Below are 20,046 nucleotides of genomic sequence, written 5' to 3' on the forward strand. Positions count from 1 at the left end.
GTACTGAGTTCTGATGGAGATACATACGTGTAGATGTACATGCGTGTGTGTACTCTGCGTGGTCCCCTTTCTCTCTGCCCTGCCCAATCCAGCCAGGCTGGGAGGAAGGGTGCGTGTCAGCGTGGTCTGTGTGTGAGGGTGGTGGGCAGACAGCACCAGCTTCAGCGAGGCTGCACCGCACACCAGGCCTGCAGCCCCCTGTCTGTCACGTCTCTGGCGTCCCTCCTGCCCCTGGCTGGCCTAAGAGGGTGAGCTTCCCAGATGAAGGAGGGCAGTAGCTCAAGCTAGGGAAAGGCACGTTGTCCCGTTTCTCTGCCAGACTGTCCGAGGAAAACCCCTTCCAAGACCCAGGCCAGCCTCTTCAGGCACCTTCCCGTGACTGATGGGCACAGAACCCATTCCCTTCCTGTCCTGCAGTATTTCTAAGCAGCCAAACTTGCCACTGATGCTCTAGAGTTGTGAGATCTCCAAGTCCTGAGGCTGGTGAAGATCTGATCTGTTATGTGTTGACACAGAGACAGAACTTGGAGCCCCCGCCCTCAGTAGCTCGGCTAAGTGCCTGGGTTTGAGGACACTCCCGCACAAGATCTGCTCCACGAGACAGCCTCCCGCCTGTTCTGGGCCCTTTCCTAGATGTCAGGCTACTGGCAGATCGTCATCTTTGCTTTGCTTCCAGAAACCTCTCTCCCCATCTCATTTCCCAGGGCTGCTGTTGAGCTGAAAACACGTAAAACGTAGAATCCAAGTTCCGAGAGTCTGCGCTCGAGGCAGCCCAGTGCCTCCCTAAGCGGAGTCTCCATGTCACAGGAATAGCATGAGGTCCGCACAGCAAGGTGTGAGAGTAAGCCCACAGGGACTTGCCCGGTGGTCCAGTGGGTTAAGAATCCGCCTTGCGGTGAGGGGTACACAGGTTCGGTCCCTGGTCGAGGAGCTAAGACCCCACACGCCGCAGAGCAGCTGAGCCCGCGCAGCGCGTTAACTCCTGAGCCTGTGAGCCACAGCTCGAGTCCACGCACAGCAACAAGATCTCAGGCCGCAACTAAGACCTGACGCAGCCAAATAAGTGTTTTAGAAGGTCCGCAATTCCTTTGCTACAATTTCAGGGCCTGACTCACCCCCTTGAGTGAGGGCTAGACGGAGTGCTTCGTTTTTAATGACCAGAATGTGGCCAAGATGCCCGTGTGACTTCTGAGGGTAGGTCACGAAACATCACAGCTGCCGCTTCTCTCTCGGTTCACCTGTTGTGGGGAGAAGCTGACACGTGGGAGCCGTGGGGAGATGTCCCCGGGGTGGGGTCTCCCCCCCCGTGGCCGTGTGAGTGAGCCTCTTGGAAGCAGGTCGCCCAGCCTCAGTGGCCTCCGCAGGACAACAGCAGGCCCTGCCTGTCCTTACCTGATTCGGCCCTGTGAGAAACAGCCAGAAGCACCAAGCCAAGCCACTTCAGAATCCCTAGCCCTCAGGAAGCGTGGGGGATGATAAATGTGTGTTGTTTTAAGCCGCTCTTAGGGTCATTCATCACAGCAATAGATGGTGCGTACGCGCGCGAGCCCACATCTCATCCGCCCACCAGGCTCCTTACCAGCCTGGACCTTTCAGCCCAATGCCGGCCAGTCTCAGTCCCAGATCCCAGCCCTGCCTTTCCCACCGGGAAGACCTACTCCGCACAACGAAGGAAGAAACGGAGCGCTCCCTCCCCTTCCTGCTCGTTCCTGCTAGAGAGGGGCTGCTCCAGGCAAGTGGCCGAGGCGCTGGGCGAAGGAGAGCCTCGAAGCAGGGCAGTGACTGGATTTGCTCCTCGCTGGAAACGTCCCTGGCTCCCAGATGGGTGAGAACTGCAGCAGGAGTGGAAAACCCCCCGGAGGCGGTGGGTGTCCAGGTGGGAGGGCTTGGGTGGGGGAGGAGGTCGGTTTGTGGCCCGGAGCAGCAAGGCGACAGACGACGGAGGGAAACGGGCAGATTCACGGACGCCTTAGATCCCTCCATCTGCCTGCTGTATGTGGGGCGCAGTCTCCAGAGGGGAGAAGTCACGAGGGAAAGAGGGGAGATCCCTGCTCCGAAGGAGTCCGTGGGGCAAGCAGGAAACCGACGGCTGATGCTCTGCGCTAGCGTCCGTTCTCCCCCCTCCCGCCACACCCACACCCACACGCCCGCACCCCTTCACTGCGGACCTGTCCTGGGAAAAGAGCAGCAGGAGGGGAAGCCCTTGTCCCCGACCCTGGGGAGGGCAGGGTGTTAGACCCACACCCGTCATCCTCGCTCAGAAAAAAACAAGACAAGCTGGATCTTTGCTCAACACGGTCACTGAATCTGGGGAGCTTAAGGTGAAGATTCTCAGGGCTTCACGGCTAAAGAAGGACACTTCCTCTCTGTTTATTTTACATCTCTGAACCACCTGAAACCCAGCTGCAGCTCTCAGGGGAACAAAACCCAGAGAGTCTTTTGAATCCTGTCAAGAGCCAAGAAGAGGCATTTTGCGACTGCAGAGTGTGCTCGGGTCAGCTGAGTGCCAGCCCTCCTCTGCCCGGCCCTCTCCTCGGCGGGCCGAGTGCTCCCAGGGAGGGCGCGGGGCAGGGGAGGGTGAACCTGGCCCTCTCCGGATTCCGTCTCCTGCACATGCTCGGAGCTGGTCCCTACTCTCCAACCAGCCCCAACCAGTTCCTGCGGCAGGAGGTGCACGCGGCTTTGGAGTCAGACCAGGGTTCAAATCTGGTTCTAGGACTCTGTGCTTTGGAAACTGGTTAATGTAATTCTCTGAACCTCAGCGTCTTCTTTTAAATGGAGAGGAGAAGCGATGTATGTGAAAGCGTGGCATGTTGTGGGCCTGCAGAAAGTGGGGATCAGTGTGTGTCCTGAGAAGGCAAATGCTCTCCCCAGCAGGGTACCTCTGGCTGCCATGGAGAGAGAGGCCTGAATGCACGATGGAGCTCAAAAGCCTGGGGATGCTGAGCCGTGAGTGCGGACACCTGGCTTGTACGTCCGGCTCATCTACCAGCCGGCATCGTGACCTCATCCGTGTCCACTGCCCTCGGACCCTACGTTTTCCTGTGTTTAGTGTGGAGCTGTCCCAGCTCCCCCTGGCAGGGCTCCAAGTATTACGGGATAACAAAAAATATGACAGACTCTCCCAGAAGGTACAGTGCCGTCTGTACTCAATGACGAAACGCACTCACCTGGCATCCAGGGTGGCATGAGTGGGCACTACGGGGAAGAGTGGGTGATCTGAAGTTAGGACCAACGTGTGTGCCTGGGAAGGAGGCAGCGAGTCTGTCAATCTCTGCATGTGTTGCCTCCTGCCACCCAAAGCTGCACTCTGCTGGAGTATACTCGCTGCCATCTGTCCGCAGCTCTAAAACACAGGGCCTCGTTCTGTCCTGTTCCCGGTGTTGACATCTGGTTAGTAAGATTCAAGCGGGGACGAACATGTCACGGGGAGGCGAGGCGGCTAGCAGCAGGGCGTGATAATCCTTAAACCCGGCACTCTGCACTGAGCCTTCGCTTCTCCTGTTTACATTTTGAAAACATGTAGGGGGTGCTTCCCACCCACCCACAACTCGCCATGATACTATCTTCCTCAAACCCTCACTTTAATCCTAGGCCAGGGAGCGTCAGGCACAAAGTGGATCTGGACACCTGGTAGCAACAAACAGAAATCACAACTTGGACATGAATTAAAAGAGCATTTATTGGCTCAGGTGATGGAAAAGTCCAGAGGTAGGGCTGCTTCCAGGCAAGGCTCTATCAGGATTCAGGTATCTCCACAAGATGAGACCTGCTCTCCTCTGTGGGTTTCACACAGATTTTCTTCACACTGGATTCCCCACCCCCGTCCCATCAACAGTAGCCTCTCTTTCTCAATGGTCCCAGGAAAGAACTGGGGTCCTGTGCCCAGCCCTGACCCAACCCCTGAGGACCTAGGAGTTTGGAAGGCTCTGATTGGTCAGATGTGGGTCATGTGCCCAGCCTTGACCCAATCCTGAGTACCCAGGAGTCTGGAAGGCTCTGATTGGTCAGGTATGGGTTATATGCCCAGTCCTGCAGCTGGGGTTGGGTCAGGCCCTGGAAACCCAAGGACTGAGAATGGCAAAATTATGCTCTTACAAGAGGCTCCTCAAAGTACCGCTGGAGGAGGGCATGAGAAGCAGTGACTGTCCCCTAGAGACCAAGGTTAGGAGGCCTGCCCAGTGTCACAAGGACACAACTCAGCCCCAAGCCTCCAGGCTGGTTTCAAAGGCCTCATCATCTCTGCTACTCAGGGCATCGACCGTCAGCCCCAGCTACACAGAGATTCAGCCCAGGAAATGAGCTGAAACAAAGAACTGGAATGCCTTGGGGGAAAGGGGGGAGGTACCAGTATTTCTCAACAGCCCCCCAGGTGACTGTACTGTGCAAAGTCCAGAACCAGTGGGTGCGGGCTACCCTCCCCCTCCCCGGCCACATGCTGCAGGGCTCTCCATGTCACCAAGGGAGGGCTCAGAACCCAGACAATCTAGGTGACTTTGGGGGGTGATAAGCAGATGCACAGAAGACCTGGGAGATGACCTTGTCACACTGAGCAACCGCTCTGGCCTAGCCAGCTGGGGCAGGCTGTCTCCGGGTGGAAGGCAGGGCTTCCCATTTGAAGCTGGGAGAGCAGGCCAGCTCCCCTCTCTCACCTTGGGCATACCCAGCCGCGATGTGTAAATTACTTTAGCGATTGCCAAGTTGGCAACGCACCCTTCGGGGGAGTGAGAAACATTGCGGCCCGGAGTGCAAGGCGCTCTTCCCTCTTCTTGCTTGCCATGGCGGCCCGGCCGGCCTTGCTGTGAAGACACCCAGCAGCCAGGCAGCTCCAGGCCACCAGAGCCCCAGTCCATCTTCTAAGGGGCAAGATTCAAAGCGCAGCCCTCGAGGGTCCGGGCCCTGAGGTTAGACACAGGCAAAGCGGCGCCCCTGGCCACCTCTGCCACTGGCCCCGTGAGTTCACCCACCCTTCCTCACCTGTTTCTCCCTAACTGCGCAGAACCCCGCTATTTCAGAACGGGGACCGATGTCGCTGCGTCTCTATGGTGAAGGACAGTGACTGGCCCAAGGGGACACGGGAGCGAGTTCCTGGCACTGAGTCCTGCCTCCTCAGTTTTTCTGAGGCAGGGTAGGGTCCTGGTTCTCTGCCCGGGGCTGATGCCTGCAGTTCCTGAACATTCTGTGGGTTTGCTCCTTCCCGCACCCCCAGGATCAGAACTACACTTCGCTTCATTCACTGCACGCGACCACCTTCAGGGGCCCCGCCTGTCTCGGTGACATGATCCAGGAGCCAAGAGCCTCCAGCTCATACGAGCCCCTCCCGGAGCTGCTGCCCAAGTCATGGCTCCTTTCCCCACACCACCTTCACCACTTCACTCTGGTTTTCAGCAAGATCTTTTATTTACCTCCTGGTCCCCAACCACATCACGTGAGCACAGGCAGCCAGGGACGGGTGTGGGCTGTCGGCTTTGTAGACGGGGAGCAGTCAGGATGCAGACAGATCATGCACCTCAGTGACTCTGACAAGAAACTGGAGGAGGAGACTGACTTCGGGTGGGGCAGAAATCTCTGCCCTTTCCTGCATCCTAATTGCTGAAAAAGATGTGTAGAAAGTGTACTCAAATGCAGACACGGTTTCTTTATGCTGGACCTGGACACGGGACAAACTGTGTGTTCCATGCCGCTCCATGGCTTTCTCGACCCAACTCTGCAGTGATACATTATTCCAAAAACACCTCCCTCGTGTGGCCGGAGGCGACTCCTTTACACAGCGGCTGACATGGGGCCGTTTCCAGACTTGGCGCCATAAACCAGCCACGTCCTTCACAGGAGACCAACAAGCCAGCGCTGAGACCATGGGTCCTTTGGGTCTGCAGGTTCCCCAGGGTCCTCACAAGCACATGTTGGCTAGAGGGGGGGCCCGTGCCGCACCCTTGTGCAGTGACGGGCACAAGGCCGACCCCAGCGTGATCTCCGAGCCCAGCGTTTGAACGCTTATGCACAGAGAGACAAATGGAAAATCACAGGCAGCAGAACTCCAAAGCAAAAAACAGACATGTCCTGGGCGGACCTACGATCTCCAGTTTTGCCAGAGAAAGGCTTTTCCAGAACGTCACTGGAGGAGGGAGGCCTTGCTTGCCCCACCTTGGTACCTGCTGAACGCTCATCGCTGTGGACGCCACACAGCTCAAGCGGGCAAACTCCCGGGCCCAGTTTGGCAGTAGGGCTTCTGTAGGCAGTGAGGTGAGCGAACCACGCGTTCAGAGGCTGATCCCAGGGAGCCTCGGATGGGCTCTCTCTCTCGAAGACGCCAGCCCCGGCTCTGGCGGAAAGCCACATTTACGGAGGAGCCTCCGGTCCCGCCAGCCCGAGGCTCTTGCCGTGAGTGAGCTCACGGGGCTCCAGGTGAGGTGAGCGATGGTGGGTTGGCCCTGCCCCTGACCAGGGCCACCCTGCCAACGCCGCAGCCGGCCGGGGCCAGCTGGCAATGCTGACCGCAGACCACCCCTTGCCCTGGGGCAGCGGAAGGGCCCCCAGGTGACTGTAACAGCAGCAGAGGCCATGTTCGCCAGCTCTCTGCTTTGCAGTTTTTTGGTTGGTTTTTGTTTTTTTTTCCCCCTTAAGATGACCACAAGAAGATTTACATTATTACATTCAGACAAGTAACCATTTGGCGACTCTACTTCAGAGCACTGACAAGACCAGGTAGCAGCGTGACACCAGACGACAGGGGCACCGCGCCTCTGGTCGCAGAGCAAAGGAACGCGCCTTTAGGCAGAAAGGAATCGCAGAAGCCAACAATGGGAAGGGAAAAAAAAAAAAAACCTAAGGAAATACAAGCTGGAAATTCCCTATTTTTCAATAACCAAAGGAAAAAGGGACCCAAGGTGATCTAAAACAAAAGTCCCAAATGCGAGCTCTCGGTTGAGGCAGGTTTCTGAGCATGGGATCTAAACGGGCCGGGGGGCTGGGCCGCACCCCCGTCTGCCCAGGCAGACCCACTGTCACGCCTGGTGACTCCAGCGCGGCCAACATTCTCATCGTCCCGGAGCAAAGATGAAATCCAGGGCCTGCCGCTCGGCCGCCGCGACGTGCGGGTGCCACAGATCCACCATGAAAACCACCCGCGGGCCGTCCTCCGCCGAACCTGGGGGAGGGGAGGGCGGCGAGAGAGGAGAGGGTCAAAGCGCCCCCGAGGACCCCGGCGGAGACGGACCCACGCGGGCAGCGGCCCCTCTGGCACCCTGGCACAGAGCGCAGGCTCGCCTTCTCTCTGAACAAACCCTAGGAGAAGGCCCCAGAAGGTTCGGAGCAGAGCGCAGAGCACTTTTAGGGCAGGAAAACTTCTGCGTGCGGGCCTCCCACAGCAGACCCGTGACATCTGTCCAAGCCCACAGAATGGACAACAGCAAGGGTCAACCTTCATGTAAACTATGACGCATCCACTGTTAACAAACGTGCCACGGTCATGCAAAATGTTAATAAAGGGAAAATATATGCGGGGAAGGTCACATCAAGGGGCAAACTCTGGACTTTCTGCTCAGTTTTTCTGGAAACCAGAAACAGCTCTAAAAAAACAAAATTGAAGTATATATAAGCATATATATGTATATAATTAAAGGCAGCCACAGAGCAGGCAGGCACTCACCTTCGTGGAATGCGGTGTGCAGGAAGGAATCATCGAAGAGGAGGCAGCGGCCTTCTGCCCAGCACTGGGGCTCCCCTCCCACCACCAGCTCACAGCCGCTTGGAGTTTTCAGACCTGGGGGAGGAGAGAGAGGAGAGGATGAAGGTGGGCAGGACCACGATGCTGGAGTAAGGAGGGCAGCCTTTGGCAGGGGGTGGCGCTCAACTTCCGAACCCCTGCCTTCCCCCTCCCTCACCCCTCAGGAGCCCCAACTGGAGTGGGGTGGGCAGTTTGCTGGGACAGAACCAGGCTGTGCACCCAGATCCCCACCGTACTCCCCAGAAAAGCTCCCTCCTCCTGTGGTTTAATCTGCTCTGGGCCAAAGACACCTCTGATGAAAGCACCGACCAGCTGAGGCTTGCACCTCACCTCGAGACTCCTGAAGCCCAGCCGTGGGACCCCTGGAGGTGGAGGGAGGCGGGATCAGACCTCTGCCTGCCCGAGAGAGGCAAGGGCTGCTCCAGCTGAGAGTAAAGATGCTAAGACCCTCAGAGTGCCCTCCCCTTCGGGGTCCCTTGCAAGGCCCGAGCGTGGCATGTTCACAGCCCAGGTTCCCTCAGCCTCACTCTGGGAAGCCGGAGACACCCCTAAAGAAACGTCGAGCTTTGAGAGGTAACAGACCGACACCCTCAGAGAGGGGGCCGTATGTTCCACACCAGCGCGGAGCGGGGGGCTCAGGCAGACAACCCCGGACACGGGGTCTGGTTGAAACACTGCTTGTGCGTGCACATTCACTTCCTCACCTCCAACCCGAGGGTCTGAAGGACGCCGGGCCCCTGGCACTCGGGTCGCCTGGGCACCGCGTAGCCATCTAACTGATTCAGAAAAGGGCGGGTAGGCCTGACCCAGGAGGTGGCGGGCCCTGCAACAGAGACTGGCATTGGGGGGTCTGTCTCCAGCGTCTCAGCCTGACAATCACCACCCTGGGCCAGTCAGCACCCACCGCTCAGATTTAATGTCCCCGCGACACACAGGCAACAGCTTCTTAACAGCCCGAGGATTTCGGGCTGAACCCCTTGAACCACAAATGGATGGCTCCAGGAAGCATGGATGGAGGCAGAATTGAAACAGAGGGCGTGAGGAGGAGAGGGCAAGACAGAGGACCTGGGGTCAGACAACCACCTTTACGTGCTGGGTGACTTTAAGCAAACCACTCCACCTCTCTGAGCCATAGCTCTTCGTCTGTAAAGAGGGGCCGTGGGCGTACTTGCCTTCTAGGCTGTGTGACCACTGTCCTTGCTACCAACCACTGAAGACTTACTGTGAGCAGGGGTTTGCATTAAACACTTTACAGGCATCACTTCACATGCTTTCCCGATGCAGCAACTGAGCCTTAGAGAACTTAAGTGACCAGCTGGGAGTGCTATTCAGTCCTGTAGGAACTGAAATTCGAACCCCAATCTGTCTGGCTCCCTGGAACAGGCTGGTCTAACACTGGACAGTATGATGCAAGTGTGGGCTGACAACGGCAGTAGCAGTGATGCTAAGTGGTTGTCAACTTCCCCGCAGACAGTCAGTTTCAGCTCTCAATAGTACATTCCACTGGATCAGCTGACACAGTCCATTCTGCCTCTGGAGCCACCCTCTCCCACTATGTGACAACTGCTGGGGGGAGGTCAGGGTCGTAAAGGGGTTCAGCCTGCCACTCACTGGCCCCGATGGAGAGCCCCATGGGCCACATCCTTCCGTGTGTCCCCTCACTGCTTGGTTCAGGTGCAGAAGGCCTTGAGGAATGGGTGGTTCTCTGCAGGGACAGTCCACCCCGGGGTTTCAGAAAGGAGCTCCCCTTTCTCTGGGTAGTGATTCACTACCAGCCTCCACAGTACAACAGAAAAACAGCCTGGCTTGCGCTTCCCTCTCCTCTGCCTCCCTCCCCTGTAGCCCAGCCTCCCTGCGGCCCACCATCCCAGCTTGGCTGGCAGGAACAGTCAGCACCCCCACAGAGAGAGCATCTGGGTGGCTCCTGGGGACAGGCCCCCACGCTGCCTCGGCGGTCCTATGTCCCCGGCCTCTCTGGCTTAGGGCCTGATGCTTTGTCTCCACCACCCACGAACACAGACAAGAGACAGGAGGAGAAAGGCCTCTGTCCAGCGAGGCCCCTCCTCGGGAGGCTGGCGGCTGGCCTGCAGGGCGGGCAAGGCAGACACAAGCTGACCCGCTTGCATCACCCATCCAGACGGCCAAGAACGCCAACAATACTCACGAAGGAACGAGAGCCTGACTGGGCTTCCTGACGAGAATGTAGACACGCATGTGTATTTTCCTCTACCCTTTCCTGCGGGCCGGGCACCTGCCTCCTGGCTAACATCTGCCTAGTTAGTTCCAGAAGCAGTTCTCTGGAGGTCTGTGGCAGTGGCTGGGGACATCACGGCCCCTACACGCTGCGGGGTGATGGCTGGGCAGCGTGGAGAGGGGTTAAGCCATGCCACGTCTAGTGGAAGCTCAGAGCAGGCTCCGCAAACTTGTGCCAACAGGAGGCGCTGGGGCTGCAGTCCCACAGAGAAGCGACACCCCCAGTCCCCATGCGGACAGAAGGCAGAAAAGGAGGCGGGGGTGGGTGTGCATTTCCAGGGCACAGTCCCGGAACCACAGGGGCCTCCCCACGACGGCCAGGTTAACTGGTGGAGGTGTGGCCACCAGCACGAACCAGGCCCTCCCTGCCTCTGCCCTTGTTCTCCGGACCCCTCAGTCAACACACAAGGTCACGTGCATCTCACACGCTCGGTTTCCTTTCTGGGTGGATACACGTAGGCAGGACAGAGAAGAGAAGTAAACAGAGCAAAGCCAGCCCTGGTGCTTGCCCTGGCCACGGTACAGCCCACGCCGGTGGGCCGCCTTCCAGCACCGCCTGCCGTCCAGGGTGACACGGGTGACCCAGTTTCTCTGGTGGCAGGCGGCACTCGCGGAGGGGAATGACAGGTCATAAAGAGGCCCGTGCAGACACGTATTACAAACATGCGCATGTACATGGCACCGATACACAACAGGCATTAATACCCAGGGGGCAGATCCTGGGTGTTCTTGCCACCAGCCCTTCCTACACACGCTGCCTGGAATTCTTCCTCAGATGCCCTTCTTTATGCATCACTTTGAAGCTTTCAAAAAACTTACAAGGAGAACCTTTAAGAAGAACAGCATTGCTTCCTGCGCCCACAGCTTCAATTCCTCCTCAGCCTGATGGGGGCCCCTATGGTTTGCTCCCACGGACCGGGCCAAGCTTAGCCCACCAGCGGACTTCCCAGCCCCGGGGGACAGCTCTTCCCTCGCTCCACCCGGGTGGTCCCAGGGCTCCCGCAGGGTCAGACTCTCCCCAGAGCAGCCGACCTGCAGCGCCCGTGTCCCCGGAGCTCAGAGTGCGTCCCGGTGCGTCTCACAGAGACTTGACTGACCACGACTGTCACTTAAGACGATCATCTTGCGTCTCTGATTAACCAGAGCCCCCTTTACCTGACTGCCCTCCACCTGCCAAGCACTGAACACACAGGACACACTTCGAATCGTCCAAACAGCCCTCCAGGTGGGCACTACCCCCACTGTAGAGAGGAGAAAACAGAGGCGCAGCTTCAGAGCCTACCCAAGGCCGCCTGGCAAAAGGGCTAAGCCAGGATCTGAGTCCAGGTGTGCGCTTCCAGAGTCTGTACGGTTCCTGCCGTCTCCCGGGGCGGGACCACGTTCCGCGGCTTCGTTTCTGCCCGACACACCGTTTGGTCATTAAGGTCCTAGCTGCCATTTATCGAATGCCATCACGCGCCAGGCGCCGTGCCAAGTGCCCATGGAAGATATGACTGTTGAAACCTCTCAACGTTCCCGTGAGTAAGTACTATCTGCTCATCTTACAGATGTGGAGACTGAAGCCCAGAGAGATAGTTACTGCCCAAAGTCTCCCAGCCAGCCACGAAGCCAGGCCACTCCCTCCAGGCCCCTCTCATGTCCTGCTTTTACTCTTGAAATACTCAAAACGGTGTCAACTGCCTGCATCCAATTATGTTTCTTTTTTTTGAAGCAGTAAAGCCCTCTGTCCAGTCCTCACAAACAGCACAAGAGGAGCAGGGGGACCCAGGGGAAAGGGGCTGGCGGGCCCGGGGCACCCGGCTTAGGTTCCCCGGCAGCCCCGAGGTCCCCTGCGGAGCGCAGTTCTGACACCCCTCTCCAGCCCAGCCTGGGCTCCTCCACGTGCTTGTCCTCCGTCCGCGCCACAGCTGGGGTGGTCACACCACAAGCTTCCCAAGCTGGGCCTCGCCCAGCCTCTTCTGGTCTGGGATACTAACCTGTGGCACTGTTGCCCTGGTAATGAACACGTTATCTCAACTCACCAGGAAGGAGGCATTCTGGAGAACTAATATCCCTCTTCACCGAGTAGCGTTTGAGCCTACTTTTATCGAGTACTCACTCTGTCCCACTCCAGTATTCTTGCCTAAGAAATCCCATGGACAGAGGAGACTGGCAGGCTATAGTCCATGGGGTCGCGAAGAGTCAGACATGACTTAACAACTAAACAACAACACTCTCTAGCAGGCTCTGCTTGAACAAAGGCTTCACAACTCACATTACCAACACAGCTCTGTAAGAAATGATCTTTTTTACCTCCACCTTCCAACTGGGGAAACTGAGGCTCAGAGAGGTGGACTGACTCGCCCAAAGGAACCCAGCCAGCTCGTGGTGGAACCAGGATGTAAACACAGGCAACCTGACTGCAGACTCTGTTCTCAAAACCACTGCTACACACACCACGGCTATTACCAACCTCCTTAGAGGCTGAACAAAATCAACGTAACACCAAGCATCACCTCGTCCTTGTGACTAGGAAGGCACTCGGGTATCTTCCAGCCTCCGGGACGTCCTGACAAACCTCCATAACCACCCCAACAGCCTCTGGCTCTAGAGCTACTCTGCTCCACACAGCAGCCACCGCCAGATTTTAAATTTTGGATTAAAGTAAAAATCAGGCTCCTTAGATGCACTGGCCACATTTCAGGCACTCGACAGTCACGTGCGGCTGGCGGCTCCCACCCTGGACAGGGCAGACAGGGCCTCTGGAAGGAGCACTGTCACAAATTAGGTTGATACTGATCACGCCTTTCATTTTTGACTCAATCTCTGCTGCCAACACTGTGTACACCTGACCCATCGATTTTTGATTCGAGTGCTGTGAAGTGCGTAGCTTTCGTGGGGCCGGACTCAGGACCGGAGCCCCCACCCCCGCCACCTACCTAAATGGCACCGGACGCGGATGTTGGTGGGGCCGTAGTGCTCCGTGATGACGGTGCCGGGGCTCAGCACGGAGAGGCAGGCGTTCCCAAAAACATTGTTGCCAATACAGGTCCGAAGGCTTCCGAGCAAGCGATACGTCCGTGGGCACTTCCTGCAGTTCCGGGGGACACAGACCCCCTGGTTGACCAAGTAAAACGTGACCCACTCCCCGCTGGGGGTGCTGTTCATCTTCCAGCCCTGCGGGAGGCTGCAGTTCGAGAAGGCTTTGTACAGGGTCTCGAACTCGCACAGGATGGTCTGGAAGTTGCGCTCCAGCAGCTCCACGTCGTGCTTCTGCGCCTCCCGCGAGAAGTAGGGCGCGGTGGGCAGGTCGGGCAGGAAGAAGACCTCGGGCTTCTGGATGGATGGCCGGCTGCTGAGGTAGCGGCCCTGCTCGCGGATGCCCTTGTGGATGCGGCCCATGCCGGACCACGAGTAGCGCTTGGCGTACTCCTGCAGGTTGTGGTAGAGCTTCTGGTTGAGGCCCTCACTGTGGCTGCAGCGCACGCACTCGGGTGACTGGCAGTACACAAAGCCGTTTTGCAGCCCTGCTGCGTCAGGGCCCTGCATCAGGGCGTTGACCGAGGCGTAGGCCCGGGGCTGCTCTCGGCCCACGTGGTAACAGTACCACACGAACAGGGCCAGCAGGCAGGCCACACTGACGGCCGCCGTGGTGTCGCAGTCCCGCACCGACTGGATGCCGGTGGCGATGCAGTCCCTCAGGCCATCCAGTGACCAGCTCCAGGCCACCAGCCACTCGAGCGACATTTTTGGGGGGGAGCTGTCAGGGGTCCGGAGCAAGGTCAGCTGACGTCAGTCCTCAGGGGTCCCGAGGGCACCCATGCCGTGCAGCCTAGCGCGGGGCGCGGGGGGCGGCCGGGGCCGGCGGTGGCATGGTGGCCGCAGGTCCTGGGCTGCTGCCGCGGGTGGCATGGACCGACCTCTGTGCCCACCCCTCCAGTCCCGGCAGGAGTCCCTGCGGGCGGGGGGCGAAGGAGCGGCTTGAGGTCGCCTTAGGACGTGGGTCACCGTGCAATGATTTTTTAGGCAATCTAAACCTGGGATTAAAAAAAGAAATAATAAACCGGCATAAATTTTTACACTCGGCAAAGTCCTCAGCTAAAATGCAAAAAGCCCCAGATCATCTTATCAGATCCCTGTTGAAAGAGGACACACTTCTCCTCTGGTACATTATTGCCCCATTTCCCAAAGGGCTGGTCGTGTCTAATCTGGTCGTGTCTAATCAAGTACTGTTGGATAATTACAGCAGTCCCATCTGTTTTGTGGCATCCTCAGGAGGTGCTATGATCCCCACTTTATGGATGAGGAAACTGAGGCTCAGAGAAGTCCTATAACTCTCCCCAGTTCATGTAGCCGGGGCAGGGACTCAAAGCCCATCTCACTTCAAAGCAGGATCTATTGCCGTACTCTTATAAAGTAGGTATGTAATAAACGCTTCTTCTCCCTAAATCTCTGTAATGGAACTTCCCCGACCAGGGACTGAACCCTCACCCTCTGCAGTGGAAGGTGGGGATCTTAACCACTGGACCAGTAGGGAAGCTAAATCTCTTGTAGTTTTTATTAAAGAGAAATCTGGATTCAAAAACATCTTACAAATGGCAAAGGCACTTAAAACCTCACGTTCTCCATTTTACTTTCTCTTTCACAGCGCTTCATCGTTCTTGTTTATTTACTCTCTTGCCCTTCTGACACAGGCTGGGCTTAAATCAAGCTGGGAAAGAAAGTGGGCTCCCTGGGGTCAATCCGTGGCAGACACTGGGCATTTTCTGTCCACTCGCTTGGGAGACTACCTACTGGCCTCACCCATGGGGTTATGAAGTGAAATGATGGACAGAATGAGAAGAGAAAAATAGAAACCCTTTCTGGTCTCTGTCTCCAAAACAGACAGAAGCGGTTTACCACGTATCTCAGTTATGTTTCGGGCCAATGTCTAGCACGCTTATTATCCTAATAATCTAAAAGATGATCAGAGCCCAGTTATCTCGTTGCCAGTTGACACATATACACTACTGATACTATGTATAAAATTAACAGCTGATAGGAACATACTGTATAACAGAACTCTACCTAATGCACTTAGGTCATCTAAAAGGGAAGGGAATCCAGAAGAGAGGGGATATATGTATATGTATGGCTGATTCCTTTTCCTGTGCAGTAAGAAGCTAACACAACATTGTAAAGCAACTCTACTCCAATAAAACTAAAAAAACAAAAAAACCCAGAGATGTTTTCCAGTTTAAACTCTTTGTCCACTCTCTTTTTAACCAGATGAGAACAGCCAGGTCTATGTTCTACCACATGTGTAGTAACATTCCCTCATCTCAAGGAGAATAATTCAGAAATGTTGTTTGGTACTACCCTCTCTCCTCTCCCCCAGGAACATGAGAAGGCAACTAACAAAAACGGGAAAGCATACCCTCCCCTTTCTCTGGGGACTAAATCTGGCCTAAGCATTCTTGCAACGCAGCAGAAAGGTTAAGAACCCAGACTGGGCAGGTCACCTCCTCTATCAGTTTGCTCCTCTGTGTCGAGGGGAATGATGGGCTGAAAGTGATTAGGATCGTGTAGTCATCTAGCGACATCTGTGACATGCGCACTCCCATCTCTATGAGCCAGCGAACCAAAGGCGGACCGTCAGGGAAAGGTACCTCAGGAGTGAGAATTCCAACAGCTGAAGTAAACTCTTGTTGCTACACACCTCAAGGGACTTTTTCTTTTGTCCCCAGACGTGCAAAGCTATTAAAATGAAAGGGAACCCTTAGCTTCTCCGTAACTCCCTACTTTTTATCTTCGCAGCTTAGGTTGAATCACTTGACTATGATATTTAGTAAGTTGGAAACACACATGCTGAATATTCATGGACTTTTTTTATGTTTCTAGGAAAAATACAAGAGTGGGGAGGTTAGAAGCTAAATTTTTGTCCTCACGCGTCCTCCATTTCCTCACAGATTCGAGAGAAAGGGAAAGGCTGGGTCCCTGAAAGGAAATAGCCCCTCCCCAACCCCACCCGGGGCCCTGGTTCTCGCCTGGTCCTCCCATCACTGGCAGCTGTTTCCTCTTAAAGAACAGGGAAGGAAAATCCTGCCGAAAGGTGTTTTGCTTGCAAGCCTTCTCCCAAACAGAATCCCAGGATTCTTGAAATTCAGTGTGAAACTAACATCTGCGTGATAACAAGCAGTTTTACTAAAACGATTTCCCCCCTCACTGAGCTGAAGCCCTAATTGGAACTTTTACACCGAATCTCTCAGGAGGAAAGGTTTTTCTTAAAGGTTCCAAGAGTGAGATGATGATCATTTAACAAACACCTGTTAAGTGTTAGTTTCCATCAGCCTTGCCTATGGTTCAAATCAATCAAAATGAAGACACCGGATGATTGGTGGATGACAGGGGCTTCTCTCCACTGGACACCCACACCGCTAACCCTCCCCACCCCACCCCGAGAAAGCCTCATTCTGTACGCCAGCCATGAACGCTCCCTGGGCTGAGCTCAAAACAAAACTCAGCAGAGGCTCCTGCTGCCCCAAACCCCAGTTTAGGACCCTGCTCACGAATTCTCAAACAGTACCGAGAGCTCATGGAAGGACTCTTCACACCTGTCCCTTACTTTTAGCCAAACTATGCTCGCAGCACCTGAGCCCAGAGGTGGATTAACAAGCTCACAGCTGAAACGTGACACTAAATTAAACCTTTACCTTTACAGGGTGATTGGCAGTTTATCAAGCACTGGTTTATCAAACATCTGACCCTCGTAGACCCCAGCCCTCCAGCTGGGAGGGCATGAATTTCACCAAGCTCCCTTCCTGCCCTCCCCTCTCCCAGCTCTTGCTTCAGTAATTCCCAGCTTTCTTTACACATCTGTTCCACTGCTGTCCTCCTCAGGGAGGCGGACACCTCATTGCTGTCCTCCACTTTAGTAACTCCAGATCTTAAAAGTCAGTCGGCTCTGGGTAATAGGGTCTGAATTTGTGGCCACTTTTGGGTGAACAAGTCCTATCAAACCCAACTTCCGGTACAATGAATATCTAGGAGAGAGACTCAGCTCTAACCTGGTCAGTCCAGTTACAGAGGACTGCCCAGTGCTAAAGAGCTTTTGCTCACTCCCAGGGTATGGTAAGGCCACCCTAGAAGACCCCAAAGGAGCAGAGCAAGAAGTGTGATGCGTGGACCAGGAGCCTGCCCAGGGCCAGCCCTCTGCTGCGGGGAAGCCCAGGCCTCTCCTCCTCACTTTCTTGGCCAGCGTTTTCAGTATCCACCCACTCAGGAGACTAGGGGGGAAGGGGGGGCACAGGCTAGGTTAAGACAGATGGTGACCACCAGGAGGTCGGGGACAGGGGGTGGGGGAGTGAGGAATGGGATGGTGAAGAGGGTATTGACAGGAAAAGTGGGCGATTAGGGAAGCCGGCTTAAGGTGATACCTCATGGGACAGGTGAGGGAGGGTCACCGCAGGAAACGGGGCAAGTGGGTGATGCACAGGGGTGAGGGCGAGGAGGAGAGCAAGCAAGGGAAAAGGACCGAGGAGGACGGTCACCGAGGAGGGTGATGGGGGTGGGGGGTGTGAACACGGCGGACAGGGTCGCCAGGGGCCAAAGGGAGGAAGAAGATGCCCGTGCCGCGAACACTGCCGAGGCGGCGGCGCTCAAGCACGTAGCGAGCGCTGGGCGGCTGGGGGCCCCTCCGCGGGGCCAGGATGCGGGGCGCTGAGCATCCTCGGAAGCCGCACCGCCGGGCGTGGGGACCGCGGGCCTGCAGCCGCCCGGCCCCCGCCGCCTCCTCCCCGTCTCGCAGGGATCGGCCCGGCCGCGCCGCCCTCCAGCCCCGCAGCCCCGGGAGACCCCCGCTTACCTGTGCCCGGGCGCGCGGGGCGGAGAGGGCGCCCGCTGGGGCCGGGGCGACGCCGCCGCCCGAGGGCGCGGACGCCTGGACGCCCCCTGCCCGCGCCGCGGAGCCGCCGGAGCCGGAGCCGGAACCGGAGCCGAGCCGGTCCTCCCGCCGGTGCCGACGCCGCGCTGCGCTCCGCGGGGACCACAGCTCCCACAATCCCGCGCGCGGCCGCCCGGCTCGGGGAAGGGGCGCGGGCGGGGCGGACGCGAGGCGGCCCGCGGGGCGGGGCCGAGACCCCCGGCGCCCGACCGAGACCCCCGGCACCCGACCGAGACCCCCGGCGCCCGGCGGCGCCCCCCACGGGCGCGGGGTCACCCGGGGCCCCGACCACGCCGCCCGCCTCGCGTGGCTTTGGCGGGCGCGGCCGCGGCCCGGAGCGAGGAGACGCACTGCCTACCCGGCCCCAGGGCGCGCGCAGGCGGGATGGCCGGGCGTTAATTCCCCGCTCCCGCTTCTCCCTGGGTGGCCCTGTCCGTTCTCTCCCTTGGTCTCTCTCTCTCCCCTCTGGTTCTCTCCCTCCTACATTGCCTCCTCTCCTCTCTCCCACCTTCCCTCCCTCACTTCTTCATGCCCCTGACGTGACACCCTTCTTTCCTTGACGTATTGATTCACCATACACTTATAAGGCCTCTTAGGCCCTTAGAATGAAACCGCAAATCAGACAAGATCCTTAGTTATCGTGGGAAGTGCGCTCGTTCGACAATTACTGGGCAAACTCTCTGGAGAATGGCAACCCACTCCAGTATTACTGCCTGGAGAATCCCATGGAGAGAGGAGCCTGGTGGGCTCTAGTCCACGGGATCGCAAGAGTCGTACACGACTTAGCGACTAAACCACCACCACTACCACTACCCTGTATGGGGCTGACGGCAGGGAGTCACCATCCAGGCAGGAGTAGGCGGATCCCCAAGTGATCACAGGGGAAGTGAAAGTCACTCAGTCGTGTCGGACCCCTTGCGGACCCCATGAACTATACATATACAGTCCATGGAATTCTCCAGCCCAGAATACTGGAGTGGGTAGCCAGTTCCCTTCTCCAGGGGATCTTCCTAACCCAGGGACCGAACCCAGGTCTCCCACGTTGCAGGTGGATTCTTTATCAGCTGAGCCACCAGGGAAGCCCCAAGTAATCACAGGTACAAACCCACAATCACCTACCAGGCTGAGTGGTACCAGGACAAAGGACAGGATAGGATGAGGGTGCTTAACAGCAGGGCCGAAAGCGGGGGTGAAGGCCCCAGGGACGCCTCTCTGAGCAAGGGGGTGTTTGACCGAAGACCTGTGCAAGACAAGTAAGCCTACAGGGCCACAGGCCGGTTTGATGGGCACCAGGAGAACTATGCACAGGTGGGTTATGGGAACACCGAATGGGACTGCCAGCCCACAGTCCATCCTTCTGTTCCAGAATCTACTTGTAGCTGTCCCAGAACCCACCTCTCACCCCACCACTGCCCCAGAACCCACCTCTCCCTGCCCCAGAACCCACCTCTCCCTGCCCCAGAATCTGCCTTGGTCAGTCCTAGAACCCACCTCTACCGATTTCCAGAATCTTCACCTCTTTCATGTCCCAGAATCCATCTCACCTTTGTCCAGGAACCTACCTCTACTGTGTCCCAGAATCCACTTGTCTCTCTCAGAAACCACCTCTAACCATCTCTATTAGAGCCTCAAATCCACATCTATTGTGGGCCAGAATCTATCTTTGCCATGTCTTAAAATCCACTTCATCCCTGTCACCTCCCCCCTTTTCTTAAGTCCAAAGGAGGAAGAATTTTTTTTTCACCTCTTTTATTCTACTGAAATAAACCAAGATGCATACATTGGAAACCGTAAAATACATCCAGATTTGCTCCAAGTGTGGGTAATCGACACAGGCATCAGATTTAGAAACATTAAACATGTTGTATCTTTTCACTGCCAGACTCGCAATGGTTGAGCCTGGGTAGGGTGGAGAAGATGGGAGGGTATTTGGTGCCTCTCACATTCAGAAAGTTGCTCAAATTTAGACTTCTCCAAAGACATATATTCAGTCACTGCATCACCCTGACAAGGATGAAAAAGAAAACTATTTCTTCATAGTTGTAAATGTGTGTTCCATTAACTGTACCACACCATCTGTAGTACATTATGAATTAATATGGTCTATAAATCTCGTAATTATCTTTGACCAGTACAATTATATAGCTCTGTATTTGTTAAGAGTGTT

The 20,046-nt window shown here is 56.5% G+C and overlaps 1 protein-coding gene across 4 annotated transcripts in view; it reads right to left on the reverse strand.

Annotated features, from left to right (window-relative positions):
• Positions 1-5,381: 5,381 nt before the first annotated feature.
• ASPHD2 (aspartate beta-hydroxylase domain containing 2) overlaps positions 5,382-20,046 on the reverse strand; it is a 32,200-nt gene continuing 17,535 nt past the window's right edge. The window contains exons 1-4 of one of the 4 annotated variants that reach the window (XM_081542917.1): positions 17,802-17,994; positions 12,898-13,995; positions 7,649-7,762; positions 5,382-5,530 (exon numbers count right to left, since the gene is read on the reverse strand). In XM_081542917.1, the coding sequence (XP_081399043.1) occupies positions 5,511-5,530; positions 7,649-7,762; positions 12,898-13,705 (942 nt within the window). In that variant the 5' untranslated portion in view covers positions 13,706-13,995; positions 17,802-17,994 and the 3' untranslated portion in view covers positions 5,382-5,510. Of the gene's footprint in view, positions 7,148-7,648; positions 7,763-12,897; positions 13,996-17,801; positions 17,995-20,046 lie in introns of those variants that run through there. The other 3 variants (XM_081542915.1, XM_081542916.1, XM_081542918.1) reach the window with 3 other exon arrangements.

The sequence above is a fragment of the Giraffa tippelskirchi genome, chromosome 11 (assembly GCF_054371585.1).
Source record: "Giraffa tippelskirchi isolate mGirTip1 chromosome 11, T2T-mGirTip1v1.2.pri, whole genome shotgun sequence".
NCBI lineage: Eukaryota > Metazoa > Chordata > Mammalia > Artiodactyla > Giraffidae > Giraffa > Giraffa tippelskirchi.